Source organism: Malus sylvestris, chromosome 5, assembly GCF_916048215.2.
Source record: "Malus sylvestris chromosome 5, drMalSylv7.2, whole genome shotgun sequence".
In the NCBI taxonomy this organism is placed as follows: domain Eukaryota; kingdom Viridiplantae; phylum Streptophyta; class Magnoliopsida; order Rosales; family Rosaceae; genus Malus; species Malus sylvestris.
Genome location: NC_062264.1, coordinates 6,121,052 through 6,144,605, shown reverse-complemented (window position 1 = coordinate 6,144,605; position 23,554 = coordinate 6,121,052). Strand labels below are relative to the sequence as shown.

At 41.6% G+C, this 23,554-nt stretch overlaps 4 protein-coding genes across 4 annotated transcripts; 3 read left to right on the top strand and 1 right to left on the bottom strand.

Annotated features, from left to right (window-relative positions):
* Positions 1-629: 629 nt before the first annotated feature.
* LOC126624452 (polyadenylate-binding protein 3-like) lies at positions 630-4,544 on the top strand. The gene is made up of 7 exons (XM_050293512.1): positions 630-1,171; positions 1,562-2,340; positions 2,495-2,572; positions 2,680-2,769; positions 3,259-3,561; positions 3,754-3,978; positions 4,083-4,544. Exons 1-7 carry the CDS (start codon positions 916-918, stop codon positions 4,305-4,307), a joined length of 1,956 nt encoding a protein of 651 aa, XP_050149469.1. The 5' UTR covers positions 630-915; the 3' UTR covers positions 4,308-4,544.
* Positions 4,545-4,651: 107 nt separating this feature from the next.
* Positions 4,652-6,237, bottom strand: LOC126624453 (uncharacterized). The gene is made up of 4 exons (XM_050293513.1): positions 6,061-6,237; positions 5,683-5,995; positions 5,433-5,585; positions 4,652-5,201 (listed from the first exon to the last, which is right to left on the bottom strand). Exons 1-4 carry the CDS (start codon positions 6,109-6,111, stop codon positions 4,882-4,884), a joined length of 837 nt encoding a protein of 278 aa, XP_050149470.1. The 5' UTR covers positions 6,112-6,237; the 3' UTR covers positions 4,652-4,881.
* A 1,754-nt stretch (positions 6,238-7,991) lies between these two features.
* LOC126624496 (uncharacterized) lies at positions 7,992-9,661 on the top strand. The gene is made up of 3 exons (XM_050293559.1): positions 7,992-8,338; positions 8,441-8,605; positions 9,327-9,661. The coding sequence occupies exons 1-3, from the start codon at positions 8,039-8,041 to the stop codon at positions 9,423-9,425; spliced, it is 564 nt and encodes a 187-aa protein (XP_050149516.1). The 5' UTR covers positions 7,992-8,038; the 3' UTR covers positions 9,426-9,661.
* A 7,273-nt stretch (positions 9,662-16,934) lies between these two features.
* LOC126622504 (5-methyltetrahydropteroyltriglutamate--homocysteine methyltransferase-like) lies at positions 16,935-23,500 on the top strand. The gene is made up of 2 exons (XM_050291307.1): positions 16,935-18,139; positions 23,493-23,500. Exons 1-2 carry the CDS (start codon positions 17,215-17,217, stop codon positions 23,498-23,500), a joined length of 933 nt encoding a protein of 310 aa, XP_050147264.1. The 5' UTR covers positions 16,935-17,214.
* Positions 23,501-23,554: the final 54 nt, after the last annotated feature.

Sequence of the window (23,554 nt, the reverse complement as noted above, 5' to 3'; positions counted from 1 at the left end):
TATTTTCAAAGTCTCATCTACATATAATTCTAACATATCTTTAATTAAAAAAATAAAAAATAAAATATTTTTACACACACTTTATGGGACCACATACTAATTCTTAATAAAAACAATATTCTACGCTAAAATTTGAAAAGAAAATATAGTTTTTGAAATAGGAGAAATATACGAAAAGGCAGAGATCTATGCCAAGGAAAATGATCCTCGCCGGATCCTTTTCCTAAACATTCTAGGAATTCAGTGATATTATATGTTCATCACATATTATGCGGTAAAAAATCATTAGGTACTATTTATATTTAATTTTACATTTTAAATTTTAAAATGATTTATCCGCACGATGTGCGATGAATGAATAAGATCATTGGATTCCTAGGATGTCCCAAGAAAAGGAATCGGCCAAATGGCACTTGGGAAAGTAAAGAGACGTGTCCAAAGCCCCGGGCGACGCGTAACCAACAAAATGGGGGCCAGCAGCAAACCACAGCCGTAAAGCAAAGAAAAAGCGCGGCCACATCCTCACATTCCAGATTCAAAGAATGCCACGTCATCTACCACACGTGCGCTTCCCTACCTTAATCGCTACGAACCCCAAACGCACCGGTTCGCTTCTCTCTCTCTCTCTCTCTCCCCGTGTATATACCACTCTTCGCCTCCGCTCTCCACCCTCTCCCTCCCTCTCTCTCCCTCTCTCTCCTCCAGAGAAAAAAGAAGAAAAGGAAACAAAAAATAAAAAATAAAACAAATCCCCGAAAATAATTTCTCCATTAAATTTTTCCCAAAAAATAAAATTCATTCCATTTCGAGCAATAGAAACCCTACTCATCACTCTAAACACAAAGAATCCTCCGCAAACCCTCACCCTTTCCCTAATTCCGATTTTTTAAATTATTTATTCGATTATTTTTGGCAATGGCGGCGGCGGTATCCGGTCCGTTGGCTCAACCAGTGTCTCCGGCCGCTCAACAGGCGCCGCCGGTTGCGGCTCCGGCGGTTTATGGGAACGTGTCGCTGTACGTAGGCGATCTGGACCCGAGTGTGAACGAAGCGCAGCTGTACGATCTGTTCAACCAAATGGGGCAGATCGTTTCGATTCGGGTCTGTCGGGATCAGAACCGCATGCAATCCCTCGGCTATGCCTACGTCAATTACGGCGATCCTCAGCACGGTCCGTACTTTTCGCATTCTCGTAATCTGTCTCTGCGTTTGCCTGTTTGATTCAACACACAATCTCTGTCTTATGTTTTTGTAATTTTATTTTGGTTTTTTTTTTTTTTTATGTGTTGCGTGAATCTCATTTGTTTACTAATTTAAATTTTGCTGTTATTGTTGTTAGCATGTGGAATTTGGTTTCGTTTTGTGAATTTGTCGGAAGATTCTGTAATCGCATTGTTTATTCTCTAAACATTTGTTTTTGTTTTATGGGTGAAGTTGAAGACTTGTATAGGATGAAACAAACTAGTGAATATTTTATTACGGCCGTCATTTGAAGGAAAAATATATATATTTTTCTATTAGGAATTGGTCTCTGTAATTTTTGTTGCCATTTAACTTGCAGCTGCTAATGCTCTGGAAGTGTTGAATTTTACTCCAATCAATGGGAAACCCATTAGGATTATGTACTCTCATCGAGATCCAAGCATTCGGAAGAGCGGAAAGGCCAATGTATTCATTAAGAACCTGGACAAAAGTATTGATCATAAGGCGTTATTGGACACTTTTTCAACCTTTGGCAACGTTCTTTCTTGCAAGGTTGCACTTGATTGCAACGGTCAATCGAAAGGCTATGGGTTCGTACAGTTTGACAATGAGGAATCTGCACAGGAGGCAATCAAGAAGCTGAATAAAATGCTGATAAATGGAAAACTGGTTTATGTAGGACTTTTTCAACGAGGCCAGGAGAGGAATCGGCAAAATGGATCACCACATTTCACTAATGTTTATGTGAAAAATTTGTCGGAGACAACTACAGATGAAGACCTTAAGAAAATTATGGGCGAGCATGGTAACATTACTAGTGCGGTTGTTATGAGGGATGGTTCTGGAAAGTCTAGATGTTTTGGTTTTGTTAACTTTGAGAAGCCAGAAGCAGCAGCTGCTGCAATTGAGAAGTTGAATGGGAGCACCATTAGTGGTGACAGGGTTTTATTTGTCGGGAGGGCTCAAAGGAAATCCGAGAGGGAGGCAGAGTTGAGAGCTAAGTTTGAACAGGAAAGACTCAGTAGATTTGAGAAGCTACAAGGTGCTAATTTATATCTCAAAAATCTTGATGACACAATAAATGATGAAAAACTAAAGGAGCTATTTTCTGAATTTGGAACAATAGCATCGTGCAAGGTATATCTTATTTCAACTGTAATACTGGTTTGCCTTTCCTGTTTATGTCTCCTTTGTAGGTCCTTTCGAAAGGTTAGCTATAGTTATTATTTCGAAGCTTCCTAAAAAGATAATATATTAAAAGAACAATGTTCATTTTCTTTATTTTTTCAAGGTCATGCTTGATCAGCAAGGGGTGAGCAAGGGTTCTGGATTTGTTGCATTTTCTACTCCAGAGGAAGCCAATAAAGCCGTAAGCTTTTATTATATGCTGAATTCTTGGAACATCCCGCAATGCTTTATCCCCCCCTCAGTTTTGTGTAATTTTTGCATTAATAACTTCCTTTTTCCCTTCTTCAGTTGGCTGAAATGAATGGCAAGATGATTGGACGAAAGCCTCTGTATGTCGCTGTGGCCCAACGCAAAGAAGAGCGAAAGGCTCGATTACAGGTAGTTTTCTTCATTGCACCTTCCTTTTATCGTTTGGGAATCTTTATTTATTTTTTTTATTTTTTTTGGTTAGTGTAGAATTATACTTATAGGTTCTCATTTGAGGATAAAAATTATAAAGAATGCTTTGCGGAACCAATTATTACTAAACCGATCCAGATAGTGCTGGCTTTCCTTTCATTTATTAACATTGTAATTTTACATGCTTCGGTTATATTGCATTTCTCTGCATTTTTTATAGAAATGATCTGCATAGGGCTCGTTTTACTTGACTTTAGGAGAAGGGCTCTGCTTATACATTTTGAGTCCGAAAGCATAGCTATATAAAGTCGATTTCCTTTTCTAAAGCTGATTAACTCCAATGTACAGGGCGGGAGTACTCAATTTATTATCTTATATTTTGCTTCTCGATAATCGAAGCCTCAATTGTCACTTAAATCCATTATTCCAAAGAAACTTTACAGAGGTGACCTTTCTCGTTATTTTCAGGCACGCTTTGCCCAAATCCGAGCACCAGGTGGAATGACACCGTTGCCATCAGGACTTCCTGGTTATCATCCTGGGGCACCTAGACTTGCCCCTCAACAATTGTATTATGGTCAAGGTTCTCCTGGCCTTCTACCCCAACAGCCTGCTGGTTATGGCTTCCAGCAGCAGCTCTTGCCTGGCATGCGCCCTGGTGTTGGTCCAAACTTCATCATGCCATACCACCTTCAGAGGCAAGGTCAACCTGGGCAGCGAATGGGTGCACGTCGAGGTGGGAACCTCCAACATGTGCAGCAGCAGCAGCAGGTGGTGCAATAATTTCCTGATTTGGCATAGCAGTTTTCTTTTTCATTTAATCAAAACTTCATTACCACTACTGGGTTTGCGTCATTTCATTATTGATTACGATGCATTATCTTACTGCAGCAGTGCTAGATGGTCACTATTGTCGGTTTTTTCTTTCAACTTTGATATTTTCTGACTCATCAATAATTTCAGTTACTGCACCGTCACTCCAATCAAGGCTTCAGATACATGGGAAATGCGCGGAATGGAGTGGACCCATCTTTGGCTCCTCAAGGTCATATGGGTCCAATGATGCCTTTGCCACTTGACGGTGCAGGGCTGCCTGTGACTCCTAATGATATCCATCGTTCTGGGCCTTTGCCAATGTCAACACTTGCTTCAGCTTTAGCTTCTGCTACCCCAGAGAATCAGCGTTTGGTATGTTCTTTAACCCTCTTGTTATTACTCTTTCAACCTGCGTTGCATTTGATGCCACTTGTGTTTTTATTCTAGACTTACTAGTTATTATTGTGTTTGAAAAGATGCTGGGCGAACAACTATATCCACTTGTTGAGCGCATTGAACCTGAACACACGGCTAAGGTGACTGGGATGTTGCTAGAGATGGATCAGACGGAGGTTCTCCATCTGATTGAGTCTCCAGATGCCTTGAAGGCCAAGGTAGCTGAGGCAATGGATGTTCTGGATAAAGCTACAACGAAGTCTGAAGTTACTGATCAGCTTGGTGCATTGGATCTGAATGAGTGAATCTCTCTTCTTTTTCTTCACATTTTTTTTATACTAAGGCTCCGTTTTGTTACTGGCCTAGATGACTTTGCGTTGATAGTCGGATTTTTTTTTTTCCATAAGAATATTGATAGGTACTTGCGTGAAGGGATTTAAAGACCTAAGGTTGCTAGAATTTTGGTCAGCGTCTTTCATTTTCTTAGAATTATTATGACAATTTTATTTTAGAATTTCAAGTTGAATTTTTTTGCTGGAATATTTTCACCTCTCTCCCTCTTTTTCATATTATGCTTCATTTTTTACATACGTGTAATCATTTTATCGTTGTCAAGAGGCGTAAGGGTTAGTCTCTCGGCGACTGATACTGCATCAATTGGAACTAAGCTTATAATAGGTGCAACTGCTTCTGCAGTCATGGAAGCAATACTGTGCGCAGTACAGAAATGCATAATACTTGTTTCAGTGAAAAAGTGCAGTAGCATTGAAGCAACAGCAGTCAGTCGGGGGCAGCAACACCTCTGGAATCAAAGCGGAACTTTGCCAATCGCTGGACAGTGTTGTCGCAAACCTGTACTCTTTAACTCTTGAAACAAGCTTACAGGAAATCAGGATGAATGTCATCTTCTACCGTCTCATCATTTGCCAGAACTGTCTCATAGTTTGCTGTTGTCTTGTCAATTTCATTGCTGCATTGGCCTGCATTGTCTGCATGTTTTCTCCCTGTAATGAGTCGCAAGCTGCAACCGTCTTCCTCGTCTTGGGTTACATAGTCACTCCATTTAGAAGCACCAGTTAGTGTAGCCTTTGTAGCCTGACATGTTCTTCTCGGTTCCTGCTCATCTCTTGCTATAAAATGCCTCTGTACTTGTGAACTCTCCCTGGTGTCTGTCAGCTCGCGCTTTGCCTGTTCTGTGTCTGTCATTCAAAATGCATTCACGTTAATCATAGTCCGATTGAATGATCCTTCTACTTACTCGCCGCTATGCTTCGCAATTGCTCTCGTTGCCATGCACTCTTATTACGATTTCCAATTACAAAATTCATGCGACATAATTCATCCGTATTACTTCACTAATCCCTCTCACAATGAATACTTTTAGTCACTAATTCAACGGTCCGGACCAAGAAAAGCTTACTTAAGTATACCTTGTGGAAGGGAGATGACATGTTTGTTGAAATTCCTCTTAGAGGAAATTGGTTTGTGACTGTGCAGCTCATCTACACCATATTTGCTCAGCTTTGGTTTCTTCCACAACTCCGCCGGAAACTCTGTTACAATCTCAGGCTCAAAACCAGAACCTGCACCGAAACCAATCGAACCGATAAACACGTTAGAATTCCCCTCTCTCTTTTCCCCAATTTCAAACTTCAACCATAACCCAAAACATCTCATCACCTGCTTCGTCTTCTGGCTTCATGTTGGCGCCCCGATCACTGTCCTCAGGATCCAGGTACTGGGTCCAGTCATTTCGTCTTCGCTTTTCGGTCTTATACGAGCAATCGGAAGAAATAAGAGTATCTTGTTCTTGTCGCTGTTGGTGTTGCTGTTGATCATGGGTTTGCTGGGCGAACTGGCGAGACATGTTGGAGGACTGGACGAAGAGGCGGAGGTCTCTGGCCATGGGACCTTGAGCAAACACTTGGCGGACGGACTGCTTCTGATTGCAGACGACGCATGTCCACTTGTTGCTTTTGTTCCTCTGCTTCACCTGCAAATTTAATCGGTATTCATCGCCAAACAAAATCATCAAGTTTCAGATTCAAGTGTTCATACCTGCATGGTGGAGCATTGGCAGCACTGAACTGCGATGAACACGGTCGGCATTTTCTTCTCTGCTTTCGGATTTCACAAGTCGATGTGGGATTTTTGTATTACTGAAAATTTTGGCGGCGATTTGATATGGGGTTTGGGCGCCAAATTTTGGGGATTCAAAATCCCACAGAGACGAGTATTTAAGTATTTATAGAGTTTTGAGGGAAATCATTTTTTAATTTTATTTTAATCGTTATATTTAAATTTGTATTGTCTGATTATTCATAAAAAAACAAAGAGCAGAAATCAAAAATATAATTTTTTTTTTCAAATCAAAAATACATTTTCTTATCTCTATCATTTGATCTTCTCTTTGAGCTTCAACCACGAGCCAATTGGCGCAATCATGTTTTCTAAATGGGTGAGCAAAGCTTTTGGTACATGAATAGAAACACAAATAGGGAATCATTTTTAGAGATTTCAAGACAATATTCACGTTCTTAAAGGAGTGTTGTCTGCAATGAGAGGTTTTTATATTATAATCCTTAAATGTTGGGATTAAAATATTGAAAAGCCATTATTCATCTGGTTATTGATAAAAATAAAAAATCTATTTCTACCATTGAGTTCCAATGATTCCCAAAAAAAAAAAAAATACACGAATGGCTACTAGCATTCACGTGGGCAAGGTTCAAAAAACAAGAAAAAAAACCAAAAAAAGAAGTTATTGTGCAACATTCACGCATGAATAAAATTTATTTTTCACTCAAAATCAACCGTAGAGCCACATCACCTCACACAAAAACTTCTCAAATTGGGAGGGATTTTTATTAATATTTTAGTCACAAACAAATGTTGTACAATCCTCCACACCAAGCAAGGTATAAATATACCAAAATAATAATAGTCTTAACTAGTTTTTAAAAATAATGCAAATGGCTAGGCAAGTCTATGTCATCAAAATATAAATTGACCTTAAAAATTCCCTAAAGAAGATGCTCTGATGTAATAAAAGTTGAGATGGAGCATATGCCTAATTCATGCAAATACCAAATGACGAAAATTATTTTAATGGAAGGTTTATTTTTAGCTATGTCCACATAAACTTGGTTTTAATTTCATTTTGTCTCTTTTAACTCAAAAGTCACTATTTTACTTTCTAAAACTCAAAATTCGCTCTACTTTGCCTACTAGAACTCGATTTTGGATCCTATTTGCTCTCCAAAACTCAAGAATCATCATTTTACTCTATAAACCTCAAAAGTCACTCCACATTACCTTAATTTTGTTAATTCCGGTATGTGGAATGTTAACGCATAGTGGAGGTTTATAATCAAATTTTGAGTTTCAATGAGTAAGGTGACGACTTTTAAGTTACAGAAGGTAAGGTGAGATCAAAATTAAGTTTCAGGGAGCCAGCTAAAAATAAGCCTCAACGGAACATGTAGTCTAGGCTAAAATAATTCAGGGCTCTTCAAAGAAACCAACAATTGCTCAAAGCTCTTTAAGGAGTTAGTTAGAAGGAAATTGATAGCCAATAAAAACTAGTCACGTAACACTTTTTATTGTTATCAATCACACCATTAAAACAACAACAAAAACTAGAAGACTAAATTTTTTGAATATTGTCAATTTAAGGGGCTAGATTTCGTACTTAGCCATTGGACTTGGTCTAATTAACAAATTTTTAACGTGTAAAAATAAAACTAGACGGTTGAAAATGAAATTAGCTAGTTGTGTGACATCAAGAGCACCCAAAATTACAGTGGAGATTGATAAAATGTGACAAGTGAGTGACAGCATTTACATTAAAAGATGACGGAATAGTTACGCCTCACAATATATACTTCAAATCTGCTCTTAATAAGAATCCAACCTAAGAGTTTTAATTAAAACTCTGTTCGAACCTAATTCCTTTCCAATACCCTATTAGCACCTAATTCCCTTCCAATACCCTATTAGAACCTAATTCCTTCCCAAAAACCCATTGCCCACTTCCATGTCCTTGGACTCTCACATAGAGAGGGTCCTCTGGACTCCGGACCAAATCGCCACCCGTGTCTTCGACCTCGCCGCCCAGATCTCCGCCGACCTCTCCCCCTTCTCCGAACCCCCTGCCCTCGTAGGCGTCGCCACCGGCGCCTTTATCTTCCTCGCCGACTTGGCCCGCCAAATCCCCCTTCCCGTCACCGTCGACTTCATACGCGCCGAATCCTACGGCTCCGGGACCCAGTCCAATGGCTCCCCCCCGATTTCCTTCGACTTGAAGCTCGACGTCACCGGCCGCCACGTCGTCCTGGTACGCCCTCCTTCCTTACCCTATTCTCTGCAACTCTATCCACAGTTGTAATTGTAACTTCATGTTGTTCTTAAATGCGACGCCGTTTCATGTGTGTTTTAGGTTGAGGACATTGTGGATACAGGGACCACAATTGCGCATCTGGTTGCGCACATGGAATCGAAAGGCGCTTCGTCTGTGTCGGTCTGCACATTTCTGGATAAACCATCGAGACGGAAGGTTGATTTTCAGCTTCCCAGCAAGGGAAAATTCTACCGGGCTTTCGAGGTCAAATCCGTTTCTTCTTCCCCATTTTTAGTCTTTAGCTGCATTGAATCTGTTGCAAACAAAGATATATCACTCTGAAAGCTGTTTAGAGGAACCCCGCGTTTGCGCGAAAATCGTTTACATTCTTTATACAATCAATCTTCGATACATGATTTAGAAAATGCATTGTATACAAATGCGAATGAAGAGGAATAGCTAACAAAAATGCCTTGTGGGGTCGATCGCCCCTACCCGGCCTTTATTGGTTCCAGGTCCTAAGCTGGTCAAGGCTGTTATCATAGAAAAGTTACAGAATCATTACCCATTTTGGGTATATGTATGTTATATGGAGTAATGTTATATGTTGCGACTTGCGAGACTGCTTCCCATGAGAACTTTACTCGTGTGTGTAGGATATTCTCAAATTAAGTACTTGAATCCAGACATGTTTTTCATCCTTCAAATCACGTGGCGGTGGCTCAGATGATCTGTAATCTAACGGCTGAGAATTTATATATAGATGTCATGGAATCATCGTATTGATTTTCTATGTGGAACTCTTAGAAGCTCTGAATATGAACTTGATTTGAAGTAATGCGTTCTTCGCAAGTGTTGGACTTGTATGCCTGAGTATTACAGATAAACGTTTTGTATTGTTTCTTGTCCTGTAAGTCTAAAGTTTTTTGAGCTTTGGAAATTCATTTATACGCTATCAAACTTGTCTGTTTATTTGTCTCTGCAGTGTCCAGATTACTTTGTTGTGGGCTATGGAATGGACTTTGCTGAACGTTACAGGAACTTACCATACATAGGTGTTTTGAAGCCGGAGCTGTATAAGTGATTTGATTTTAGCTGCCACGATGAGGAAAGTAATTTACTCGTAGTTTAGGAAGTGATCAGATATGGAGATGATTGGTGTCACTTTCGAGCATGTACTTCATACAATGTTTGAACAGAGTGTAGCTGGTTCAATACATGGGCACGCTTACTGAAAATATACGATGCTTGAACAAAGTTTAGCTGGTTCAAATACATGAGCACGTTTACTGAATATATATTTCACCATTTTAGACTGCATATGTGTGCATCGATTAATTCCGCACTGTCATTTTCTTTTTCTTCCTAACCTTTAATGTTGTGGTATCGTGATGTGAAGACTGGTTTCTTGTTTTCTCTTAGCATGCAAGATGCTTTCTTGGAACTGTTCTGCTGGTGTAGATCTTTTGAGAATGCAGATAAGAAATAAGGAATTGAGAAAACAGAGGGTAGGAAGAATTTATGTTAAATTCAGAGAACTCCGCCAGGAGGAGTGGTATCAAGATGATAAAATTTTATGTAGCAATTACCAACTTGGTCTAGTGTAAGTTCAGATGCATGAACAACACAACCCCCGACAACTTCGACTCCGGCAGTAACAAAAACACAGGGGTCCGAGTGCGGATGACAAAGACACATGGATCACCAGAAGGGTCAGGATAAATTTCCATGTTCTGTTTTTCTCTAGGGAACTTGCTGGAAATGGTTTTAGCAAGATCAACCAAGTCTTTTCCACCCTCGATTGTAGCATAAAGGCGGCGTGATGTCCAGAAATATGCTTTCGCAATGGCTGAGGAAGCTGATAAATCCCCAAAACTCTTCATGTTCAATGACTTGATACTCAGGACACTCGTTAATAACATTCTCATTTCTTGCACACTCTGTTCATATGAAACAATAACACGAAAAGTGCAATTAAATTCAATTTGTAACCCATACGTACAATATTATAATTACACGAACACACTGATGGGTGTGCCTTTAAATTCAATTTGATCTCTGTGAGAAAGTGCAATTAAGTGATCGATTGTCAACTTAAAGCAATTGGCTATAGGTGTGGAATCTTTTGTAAAATTATCATTTTCTAGTGTGTGAGCGTGGTTATGACAAGGAATAAAAGCATATGGCAATAGGTGGGTGGTCTTTTGGCAGATTTTAGAATTTTTATAACATGTGAATTTACATAATATGTATGAGAAATATATCTAGCCAACGTTTGTAACCATTAATGAGAAATATATTTTTTAACGTAATACGTGTGCAGCATCAGTTTATATAAACATTAATTCTTAATGTAATACGTGTTCAACATAAGTGTGCAGAATCACTGTGCATCATCACTTTTATATAATAATTAATTTTTAACGTAATACTTGTGCAATATCAACTCATAATTCTGAAGAATCTACTGCTCATCTTTTCTTTGGATGTCGGATATGTAGGCAACTTTGGAGGTGGTTAGCATGTCAATTTGGTACATCTTTACCACTTCCGGATTCTTTGGTTGCTTTTTGGGATGTATATGTTTGTAAGCCATTTTCCAAACAATTGCACAATCTATGGATTTTTGCGGGTCTTTCTACTATTTCAGCTATTTGGAAGGCTTGAAATAAATTTATTTTTGAGGGTCATCCAATCTATTTTCATCGTCTTTGCATGTCTATCAGTTCGGCGATTGTTCATGGTGGGAAGTTTATTCCTGGTTATTCTCAGGGTTTTGACACTTGGATAATTTCTTCTTTGGGGATCCAACCTATCCCTCACAAGGCACCTACTATTCTTCCTGTCCTTTGGTCTTTTCCTTGGTTTCCTTGTGTTAAGCTTAATACAGATGGTTTGTCTAAAGGAAATCTCGGTCCTACTGCATGTGGAGGTGTTTTCAGGAATTGCCATGTCATTTTCTCGGAGGTTTCTGTCAACGGAATGGTCATTGCAACTCTTTTTTTTCTTGCAGAGTTATCAGCAATTATTATTAGTATTGAGTTTACTTATCAGCGGGGTTGGCACTGTCTTTGGTTGGAAAGTGATAGTTCTAGTGTTATTTCTGCTCTTCAATCATCTGATTTTGATCCTCATTGGCCTCTTCATACGCAATGGTCTATTTGTTTGGATCGCATTCGGAAAATGACTTTCTACGCATCTCACATATATCGAGAAGGAAATCTTGTTGTGGACAATTTTGCTAACATGGGCTTGTCTTCTCCATCTTTCACATGGCATGATTCTCCTCCGATGGCGGTTCGTGCTACTCTATTTTCTAACTATATTGGCTTGCCTGGTTACCGCTTCTCAAATTAATGTGCATGTCGGCATCCAGGTTTGTCTCACTTTTTTTTTTTTTTCTCCTATCTTTATGGTGTTGTTTGACTTGTTTTGCAGGTTTAGACCTTCATGTTTGGTTCTAGAGGGGTTAGGTTTCATGTCCCCCCCTCTTTTCTTTGTTTCATTCTCATTTTTTGTTTCTATAAGGGTAAAGTTTATGTTCCCCCTTCTTTCTAGTGTATTCCTTTTTGTTGTCTCTGTTTTTTGGAGGGGTAAGGTTTATGTGGTTTATGTCCCCTCCTGACTAAGTGTAACTTGTTTTTTTCGTTATCAATAAAATTACCCTCGTACCGTCGAGGTTTTCCAAAAAAAAAAAAGAAAAAAAAAAGCAAATTGTGCATTAAAACAAGCATGAAGGGGAATAAGTATACCCTTCAAAACTGGATCTTCCTTGAAACATTTCAGCCTGAATAAAACAGAGGTTCGACTGAAATGCGGAGCAACAACTTCGACAGTAACATAACACAGAGGTTCGAGTGCAGACGACACAAGCAGAACAAAGATACCGATACGCAAGGGTTTAATTCCCAGGCTGTGATTATCATTTTGAATGCATAGTGGATTGTTTGTTCGGATCGATTCGTTCAGCCTAAATAAAAACATATTGCGGTCTGCAACATCCGCACAAGAATATTGGATTGACAGCTTCTGTTTTGAGCGGCCAAAGGTTGTTAGAAGCGGCTTTGATTATCTGTTTTTTGTCAGCGATCAATAGAACACAATCAAATGCACTTATGGATAACAATTTTCAAGTACTTTTTGGAGAAGCAAGTACTTGGTGCTTCTTCAAGTAGTACTTTAATTAAGTGCTTTTTTAAGAATCAATTGGATTTTCCGTCAAAACTTTTCATATGATGTACAGGAGGTGGATCTTAATGTGCAATGGCTTGGAATTCTTTAATACCAGTCTAGTTGAATGAGTAACCTGTCAAAGATTTGGCAAAAGGTAATGTTATATGCAGAGCTATAACTTGAATTTAACATGTTGTTGTAGACATCGAAATTTTGGTAAATAAATGTTGACCGATAAATCAAAGTGTCAACGCTCATGTATTACATAAATTTTACACGTAGCGTGTGACTCAACGAAAATTGAAATGAGTTGGAAAAGTCATCAAATAGGACACGTGTCAACACATGACAGAAACGACTTATTTCATCTGGGATATTATATTCAAAACTAGGCCTTGGAAATTTCTATAAATAGAAGGCTAATTCATTCATTTGAGGAAGGAACCAAAATCATTAAGCAAGCTCTGAAGCTCTAAAACTCCGAAGCTCTCAAGCATCCAGGTTCCCGAAGAATCAAGAAAGCTCTCTTCGTTCTCCGTTCTTCGTTCATCCTAAGATCAAGCCCCAACGGCCCTTTGGATCAACAATCATCCACCAATTCAAGATCAAGCCCCGACGGCCCTTGAAGAAAGTGTTCTTCGTTCTTCGTTCATCGTTCATCCAAGATCAAGCCCCAACGACCCTTTGGATCAACAATCATCCACCAATTCAAGATCAAGCCCCGACGGTCCTTGAAGAAAGTGTTCTTCGTTCTTCGTTCTTCGTTCATCGCTCTTTCAAGATCAAGCCCCGGCGGCCCTTGAAGAAAGCACCATCGTTCATCATCCGTTCATCCAAGATCAAGCCCCAACGGCCCTTTGGATCAACAACGTCGACAAATCCACACACATCCAACCGTTCTTCAACATTAAGCCCAAAAGCCCTTGAAGATCTGTTCATCACTGTTTCTTCAAGATCAAGCCCAAAAGCCCTTGAAGATCCGTTCATCACCGTTATTCAAGATCAAGCCTTAACGACCATTGAAGAAACATTCATCCTCAAGATCAAGCCCCAACGGCTCCTTGAAGATCCGCTCAAATCCACCTTCAAAGATCAAGCCCACGGCTCCTTGAAGAAACTTCTAACAGTTCATCCAAGATCAAGCCTCGACGGCCCTTGGATCAACGAAACATCCACAAATCAACACCTTACGGAGATTGAATCAGAGGATCAAAATTGAGAGAGATTGTAACCCAAAATCATCAAATCACATAATATTTGTTTGTGCATGTTGTTCTTGTCTCTTTCGTTTCAGGAATTTTCCGCATTTACAAATTGGCACGCCTAGTAGGACCATCTCTACCTCTCATCTCTTTCTCCGTTCAAGGAATCCAAGCACACCTCAAAGTCAATGACATCAAGCAAGGGACAAGCCGTTCTTGCAACCACTGAGGGAAGGATTCTAAGCACTTCTGCCGCAAATGGACAATCCATTGGCGCCACAACCGCTCCTCAACATGCCACTTCAAAATTGGTGCTGCTAAAAGAGCAAGGGGAGCATCCAAGGTGTGAGTCTGTCATCAACCTGACCTCGCTGGGGGCACCGAAGCATGATGCTGAGGCACACAAGATGACATCCCAAAGTAGCCAACGACGTTCTTCATCAGCATCCTGGATGTCTAAAGGAAAATCACGTCTATTGGTCGCACAAGTCATGACTATTGGCGTTACCTCCGTTGAAGAACAACTGGCTCAAATGAATGAAGCGATTGCAAGGCTAACACAGATTGTGGAAGAAAAAGACTTGCAAATTGCTGCACTTGTCAGCCGACTAGAGCCACAGGACGGCGAGAACCTTAACCCAGAAGATGAGCCTACGGTGGAGCGAATCGATGTGAAGCCGGAGCCAGACCAAGTAGCAGCACTCATGGGATCTCTTTCTATCCAGCAGCTGCAAAAGATGATCACCAACACCATCAAGGCACAGTACGAAGGGAGCTCAAATACCTCTGAGTTGTACTCGAAGCCGTATTCAAAAAAGATTGATGCCCTGAAGATGCCAAGGGGTTATCAACCACCAAAGTTCATGCAATTTGATGGAAAGGGAAACCCGAAACAGCATGTTGCCCACTTTGTTGAAACTTGCAACAACGCAGGGACCGAAGGGGACTACCTTGCCAAGCAGTTTGTGCGCTCGCTGAAAGGAAACGCCTTTGAGTGGTACACGGACCTAGAGCCTGAGTCCATCAACAACTGGGAGCAATTAGAGCGGGAATTCCTCAACCGCTTCTATAGCAACTGCCGTACTGTGAGCATGCCAGAGCTAACGAGCACAAACCAGTGGAAGGACGAGCCAGTCATTAACTACACCAACAGATGGCGCACTCTAAGCCTCGACTGTAAAGACAGGCTCTCGGAAACCTCTTCAATCGAGATGTGCATCCAAGACATGCAATGGGGTTTGCAATACATCCTTCAAGGCATTAAACCACGGACCTTGGAGGAATTGGCCACTCGCGCCCATGACATGGAGTTGAGCATCGCCCATCATGCGAAGAAAAAACCGATCGCCGACTACAAGAACGACAAAGTTGTTGGGCCAAAGGAGGAGAAGACTGCGTGGAAACCCACCAAAGAGACAATGACGGTTTACACAGCTCCCATCAAAATCTCCACACGAGGCAAGGCGATTCAAACTGAAGCTTTTCGTGATCAAGAGATGCGTAGACGCACTTTGAAGGAGCTTGAGGAGAAGACCTATCCATTCCTCGACTCTGATGTGGTTGCCATGCTGGATGACCTGTTGGACAAGAAGGTGATCAGTTTGCTTGAGTGCAGACGGCCGGAAGAGATGAATCGTACCGACAGTCCAAGATGCTGTAAATTCCACCGCTTCATCAGTCATCCGACAGAAAAGTGCTTCGTGCTGAAAGATCTCATCATGAAACTGGCTCAGAAAGGAATCATCAAGCTAGATCTTGACGATGTGGTGAAGTCAAACTATACCACCATCACTTTTGGCTCTTCCGACTCAAAGTTTTCACTTCAACCGCTGGGGGCATCCTCCAAGACAAGCAAAGTTGAAGGATGGACTCAAGTCACTCCTAAGAAATTGCACAAGAAGCATACGTCTCCTCCACAAGTCCGCCAATCGGAAAGGGGGCAAAACAGCTCTTGTCAACCTTCAAAGCAACGTGAATGTTTTGAAGATGATGAAATTTCAACACATAGATCGTTCATCCCTATCACGATACATGATTTCTTTCCTGAAGACTTCTTCAATCACTCGGTCAAGACTCCTTGCTATGAAAATTGCAAGGAAAACCTCTCTAGGATTGTTTGACAGACACAAAGCTTCTTGTCTGCAAGAGCCTAAACTGCAAGACACAAAGCTCTTTGTCTGCAAGAGCCTAAACTGCAAGACACAAGGCTCCTCGCCTGCACGAGCCTAAACTGCATGGCACTAAGCTCCTGGCCCACAAGAGCATAAACTGTGTACGGCAAAATCATCATCAAAATCCTTGTTAAATTCATCGCTATTTTGAATTACGTTTTGACTTGATCTCTTTCTTTGGAAGGGTACGTAGGCAGCTGGAATATTTAATTTCGAGTTCAGTCATATCAAAATAAAAAAAAATGTTTTATTAAAGAAAAGAAAAAAATACATATGTTTTATGTATTTACAAAAAATATATATATTTATTACAGCTTCACCAAAAAAAAAAAAAATCAAAATGTCAGCAAAAGGCCCAAATGCCAGGCCTATCCCTTCGCAAACACACAATTGTTTTGAGCTTGCTGTGCAAGGAGCTCTGCTTCTTCTTCTTCAAGGCCCAGGCCTCCCTCTATTTCACAGGCCCAAATGCCAAGAGCCCAACTCTCGTGGCCCCCCCGAGCAGCAGCTAAAAGAGCACCAACCGACAATGGCATCGCACGCCGTCCCATACACTGGCGGTGATGTGAAGAAATCTGGAGAGCACATGCTTACTCTGACCGGAAAAGATACCAAGCCCTCAGGCTCACGCCCTTAAATCACCAAGTTGTTTCGTATGTATGGCCTGGTGGGCTTGAAACTCTGAAGGCTTGAGCTCTGCGTGTTGATCAGGAATAATGGCGACAGTGCCAGTAAAGCCGCCGCTGCACAACTTCCCATTCACATTCTTGAAATTGGGGACTAAGAACGCCACTGCCAACAACCACAACCGCTACCACCGAACAGGCCTCCGACGCCGTCCTCTACAACCCCTCCGACATTGCCACCTGGGTCGACTTCCTCCTCTCCGGTTTGAACCACACTGATTGAGACAGCCATGGTGAACAAGAAGTCGGTGATGGAAGTAATCAGAGCCAGAGCCGCGAGGCCGAACTTCCGCAACAACGATGACAAAGTCGTTTTCACCGTTCACGGGCCTCCCTCTAGCAACTCCGCCAACTTTTCCTCTCCCCCAATCTGCGAGCGGACCAAGCAGGTTTTGGCTAGTTCGTTTCTCCACTCGTTTTTTCCAAAACCATCCAATCCTGCATTCAAGTTTCTCCCTTTCTCTGATGAATGGGATGATAGTGATCCCGATGACATTTGGGAATTTTGGATTTTGATTTGCTTCCACAGATGATGTCGTGACAGATCCCGAAAAGATGGCAGATTAGTGTTTGGCATGGATGGATCTTGGTTTTTTCTTCTGTTTCGTGATAAACCCAGATGGAATGTTTAACAATTCTGGATGGTTAATTGTGTGGTGAGGATTTCTTTAGAGTTGGACATTGATGTCCTTGTTCACGGAGAGCCTGAAAGGAACGATGTGGTTGAGTACTTCGGAGAACAATTGTCTGGCTTTGCCTTTACTGCCAATGGGTGGGTGCAATCATATGGATCTCGATGTGTGAAGCCACAAATCATCTATGGTGATGTGAGCCGCCCCAAGCCTATGACTGTGTTCTGGTCATCTGCTGCTCAGAGCATGACTGCCCGCCCAATGAAGGGTATGCTTACCGGCCCCATCACCATCCTGAACTGGTCTTTCGTCAGAATTGACCAGCCCAGATTCGAGACCACCTACCAGATTGCTTTGGCCATCAAGGATGAAGTGGATGACCTTGAGAAAGCCTGTATCAGTGTTATTCAGATTGATGAGGCTGCTTTGAGAGAGGGATTGCCTCTTAGGAAATCTGAACATGCTTTCTACTTGGATTGGGTTGTGCTCACCTTCTCCTTCTGCCCGCCACCTTCCTCAACGCCAGCCCGTATCCTCCAATCCTCCACTCCTCCTCTCCAGCTTCAGAGGCCTGGGTTGCGCCACCTCCGCCTTGCAGCAAGTCTCGGTGCCGGAGAAGATCAGAACTCCGCTGATTGGAAGGGAAAGAAAGTGAAGAAGAACAAAGAGGTTGTTGACCACGGCGGCTTTGACTTTTCGCCACCAAAAGTTCAAATCCGTTCTGACGGCGTGCTCCGCCGTCTCTCCTCTCATCTTTGTCCTCTCCCATTCTCTTCCGTCCACCTCCCTCTCCAACTACGACAAGCTCATGGCGGTCAACGTCCGTGGGATGGCGGCGTGAGAGGGAACATCATGTGCACGGCGAGCGTGGCATCGAGTGTTGGGGCGGAGCATTCTTTACGGAGCTGCACCGACAGGGCCTCGCTCTTCCATGGTCGCCCACGCAATCCTCCGCAGCCACAAAGTCGCCATCTTCATCCACCAGGCTTCTCTCTGCCTTCTCTCCATCCTATCATGCACCCTATATATATATATATGTATGTATATGTACATATAAAAAATTAAAAAAAGAAGACATGGTGCACCAGGCACCGAAAGCAAAGAAAAAAAAAAAAAAGATGAATGGTGGTGCGCCCGGCATCGAAAGGGAAAAAGAAAAAAAATATATATATAAATAATAATAATAATAATAATAAAATAAATAAATAAATAATAATAATAAAAAAATGAATGAAAAAAAAAATATATATATATATATATATGTGTGTGTGCATAATATATGTATGTTTACAGTAGAAAAAAAAAGCATCGGGAGAAATAAAGTCCATTTTATTTATTTTTCTGGAAATTTTACATAAATTTGCATTATACATACCTTAAAAAAAATAATAAAAAAAATAAAAAAAATCAAATCAAATTTACAAGAGGGGATCTTCAAGGACGATCAGGTGGCGCCTCACCACTCGGCAGAGCTCCAGGAAGAAGAGGAGCCGGAGGTTAATCATTTGGAGCTTCATTACGCGGTACAGCCCAAGAAGACGAAGGCAAATGCTACTGGAACAAACCCACAAACCTTTGATGATCAAGTAAAATCTGATCATCATATTCCTGCATCTGGTTAATCTTCCTCTTCATGTTTGTCGCATAGCTATGTGCGAGCTTATGCAACTGTTTATTCTCCTGCTTAAGCCCTCTAATCTCCTGTTTGAGACTCATCACTTCAGCCGCCAATGATTCAACTTGACGGGTTCGAGCAAATAGGCGTTGGGCCATATTAGACACAGAACCTGCACACTGAGAGCCAGAGAATCCTTAACAGCCAACTCATCAGACCGTTTGGAAAGCAGTCTGTTATCTCTGGGAGTGACAAGGTTCCGGGCCACCACCGCAGCGGTCATATCATTCTTCACCACTGAATCCCCAACGGTAAGAGGACCAGTAGGGGATATGAAGGATGGGCGCCATATGTTGTCTAGAGAAGGTGGGACTGCCTCTTCACCAAGATTCAAGTCAAAACGACGGTCGGAGGGTCCAGACATTTTCAAAGTGTTGAAGAAAAAAGAGGTCGGACGAATCAAGATCTTAGAAGTGCAAGAAGGGAGTTTCTACAAGCAAAAAATTCAAGTGTGCTTTGAAACGAACTGCGTGCCTCTATAAAAAATCAGCACTCGACGGGATTTCAGAGATCGAAAAGGAGAGCTCAGAATTCGAAGAAGCCAATACAAAAATCGAAGAGGCAAGCTCAAAAATCGGAGAGGCATTTTGCTTTTCCAGACGCGTCAGCACCTATCACACGCAAACTCAGCTTTGCGGAAATCACGGGTAATTTGTCGAAGCGCCGATCCCAGATATCGAAGAAGCGCCAGTCTTTTTCAGCCTCGTCAACACCTGTCACATACACACTCAGCTTGGCGGAAATTACGGACAATTTGTCGAAGATTTTCGGTGAAGGAGAAAGCACGTGAAGTTTACTGTTCAATCACGCATTGGTTGCCGACATGAGTGAAAGAATAGTACCTCTACAGGTATCAAAAAACTTCCTATAACTATCCACCTTCACCTTCCATAGCAAGGCAGACATACAGAGCCTTTCTTCATCTCCAAAAATGCTTTCCCAACGAAGCCTCTCGAGTCATTCAGTGTTCCTTATTCCTTGGGGTACCTCTGCAAGCCAATGACTCCAAAGCAAAAGTATCTCATATCACCAGGGTAGAAAGCAAGAGTATCTCATATCATGCGTTCTCCCTGTCATTTCCTTTGTCTTTGTTCCTACCTACAAAGACAAGGATAAAGAAAATAATATGCCGGAACTTCCATTCAAACTCGGGTAAGGAACCGACTGCTTGGAACCCTTCCCTGATTGCCTACCTAGCACTGCTCTCGAGTACTCGTCTTCCACTGCTGTTGTACTTTCAAAGAAGCTGCCACATCTGCCTGGAGAACAGATAAGGCAAGTGAAAATGATACCTTGTAGCATGTGGAGACAAGGTGCAGAAGGAACAAGCAGAGAAGAATGCGGTCTGCACAGTCAACTCAACAGAAAGAGTCCGAACTGAGGAACTTGAGAAGCTGCCATATCTGCCGGAAGAAACAAGCAGAGAAGAATGCAGCATGCACAGTCAACTCAGCATAAAGAGTCTGAGATGAAGAACTCGAGCATATGCCACATTCTGCCAGAAGAGTAGATAAGGCAAGGGAAATGATACATTGAAGCATATGGAGACAAGTGCAACCAAGCATGGGCTGATTCATCCGCTACTTCTTCAAAATCAAAAGTATCTCATATCATCAGGGTTGCAATCACTCTGGACAGTGAACTTGTTTTGACCCTCAAATTCTTGGGTCGACTCGCCAGGCGTTGTGGGCTGCACGTGCCGTTTCACCGCCCTTGAATCAAATCCTTAAAGATCAAGTCACCAACTGGAAGAAGAGCCCATCAATCTTGAAGATCATACCGTTGACCAAACTGCTCAGGTGTGAATTAGAAAGATTGAACAAAGCAACAAGTCGTCACCTTCACCTCGTGCCTGCTTGCCATGTGTTCGAGTCAGCCTTCAAGAATCAAGCCTCAACGGCCCTTGAAGAAGCTTCCAGCCAAATTCAAAATCAAGCCTCGACGCCCCTGGAAGAAATCATAAGTCTGATTCAAGATCAAGTGTCTCCCACTCTTGAATCAAAACCTAGTTCAAGATCAAGCCTCGACGACCTTTGAGGAAATCACAAGTCCGATTCAAGATCAATTGTCTACCACTCTTGAATCAAATCCAGTTCAAGATCAAAGCTGTGGAAAGTCAACAAAGCGCAAAAACAAATACGTGCCAATTCATCCACTACCAAAACCAAAGATCATCTACCACATGAAGCTCCTTGTGGTCCAATTTCAACCTTCAAGATCAAGCCTCGACGGCCCTTGAAGAAATTTCAAACAAAGTTCAAGAACAAGCCTCAACGGCCCTTGAAGAAATCTCAAGCCAAATTCAAGATCAAGCCTCAACGGCCCTTGAAGAAATCTCCAGCCCAATTCAAGATCAAGCCTCGACGGCCCTTGGATCGACATCTACGATAAGGGACTTCAAAACGTATCTCCTACACGTGACAAGCACATGTATACGACGTGCCTTGAAGTGGGGGCATTTGTAGACATCAAAATTTTGGTAAATAAATGTTGACCGATAAATCAAAGTGTCAACGCTCATGTATTACATAAATTTTACACGTAGCGTGTGACTCAACGAAAATTGAAATGAGTTGGAAAAGTCATCAAATAGGACACGTGTCAACACCTGACAGAAACGACTTATTTCATCTGGGATATTATATTCAAAACTAGGCCTTGGAAATTTCTATAAATAGAAGGCTAATTCATTCATTTGAGGAAGGAACCAAAATCATTAAGCAAGCTCTGAAGCTCTAAAACTCCGAAGCTCTCAAGCATCCAGGTTCCCGAAGAATCAAGAAAGCTCTCTTCGTTCTCCGTTCTTCGTTCATCCTAAGATCAAGCCCCAACGGCCCTTTGGATCAACAATCATCCACCAATTCAAGATCAAGCCCCGACGGCCCTTGAAGAAAGTGTTCTTCGTTCTTCGTTCATCGTTCATCCAAGATCAAGCCCCAACAGCCATTTGGAACAACAATCATCCACCAATTCAAGATCAAGCCCCGACGGCCCTTGAAGAAAGTGTTCTTCGTTCTTCGTTCTTCGTTCATCGCTCTTTCAAGATCAAGCCCCGACGGCCCTTGAAGAAAGCACCATCGTTCATCATCTGTTCATCCAAGATCAAGCCCCAACGGCCCTTTGGATCAACAACGTCGACAAATCCACACACATCCAACCGTTCTTCAAGATTAAGCCCAAAAGCCCTTGAAGATCTGTTCATCACTGTTTCTTCAAGATCAAGCCCAAAAGCCCTTGAAGATCCGTTCATCACCGTTATTCAAGATCAAGCCTTAACGACCCTTGAAGAAACATTCATCCTCAAGATCAAGCCCACGGCTCCTTGAAGAAACTTCCAACAGTTCATCCAAGATCAAGCCTCGATGGCCCTTAGATCAACGAAACATCCAAAAATCAACACCTTACGGAGATCGAATCAGAGGATCAAAATTGAGAGAGATTGTAACCCAAAATCATCTAAATACAAATATTATTTTGTGCACATTGTTCTTGTCTCTTTCGTTTCAGGAAAATTTCGTGTTTACAGTTGTACAAATTTTTTTTGGGTGAAAATGTATGGAGTTAGATTTGGGAAGCGGTTCAGCGAGTATGTAGGTTCACCAGAGTTTAGGATGACTTTTTGGGAGTCGGAATAAGAAGTCCCTTATATATATTCTCGTGTCGTGGAATACGGTCCAAGGTTTTGATTCATGAGAGCAAGTCCACCGGAGTGGTTTTTGCCCAGCACCCTGCCCAAATAACAAGCTGAGCGTCAAGGAATTCACTCCAGCCCGTCGGGCTGCCTGACACACAACCCATGCCAGTCAACAGACCAACCCATTTTTTGACTGACCCAAGAGCCCCCCTATTTGGCTAGAGCGTGGACTGCACACGCGCTTGGCAACGAGTAGGAGACAAGCTAGCAGGCGCTGTCAGCCCACTTGTGTTGCAGCAACGTGGCTCGCTTAGAATCGTTGGATTTCCAACTGCTAGTTTTTCTAGACCGTTAGATTTCCAACGATAACAAAAATTTAAATTTTACTTTTAAACTGGACCGTTCGATCACATATCAACAATCCATGTTTTATCCCCCCCCAAAAAAAGGGTCCAACGGTCAGATTTATGACCGTTGGCCACGTGGTAGATGCTGCGCTCTTGGATTTGAATATTTTTCAAATCCAACGGTTCAGATTAATTAACTACATTAAAATTAATTAAAAAATATAAAAAAATACAGTAAAATTTTAAAAAAGTTTTTTTTTCTTTCTATAAATACGTAACCATCATCTTCTACCTTACACCGCATTTCAATATTTTCTACACTTTCTATACTATCTGTATTTCAATATTTTCTACACTTTAAGAGAAAAAATTGTCTTCGTGGAAGCTCATTGAAGATGTCACGTGGCGTGACGAGATTGGTTAAAAATCCTATCTGAAATTAAAACTATTTTTTATTCTTTTAGAAAAAATTTAAAAATATTTTAAATGGACTGGGTGCCAGTGTATTTTGTAGGGGTGAAGATCGTTTGTGCAACGCATTTTTTCACTGGGTGCCAGCGCATTTTTTTAGGAGTAGAGATGCATTGACCTATTACTGTTCATTGAAATCTGTTACTGTTCACTGAAGTAGATAAATAAGATGAGTGCTGGCACAAAGTCCTTAGGGGTGGACTTGCTCTAAGAGTTTACTGG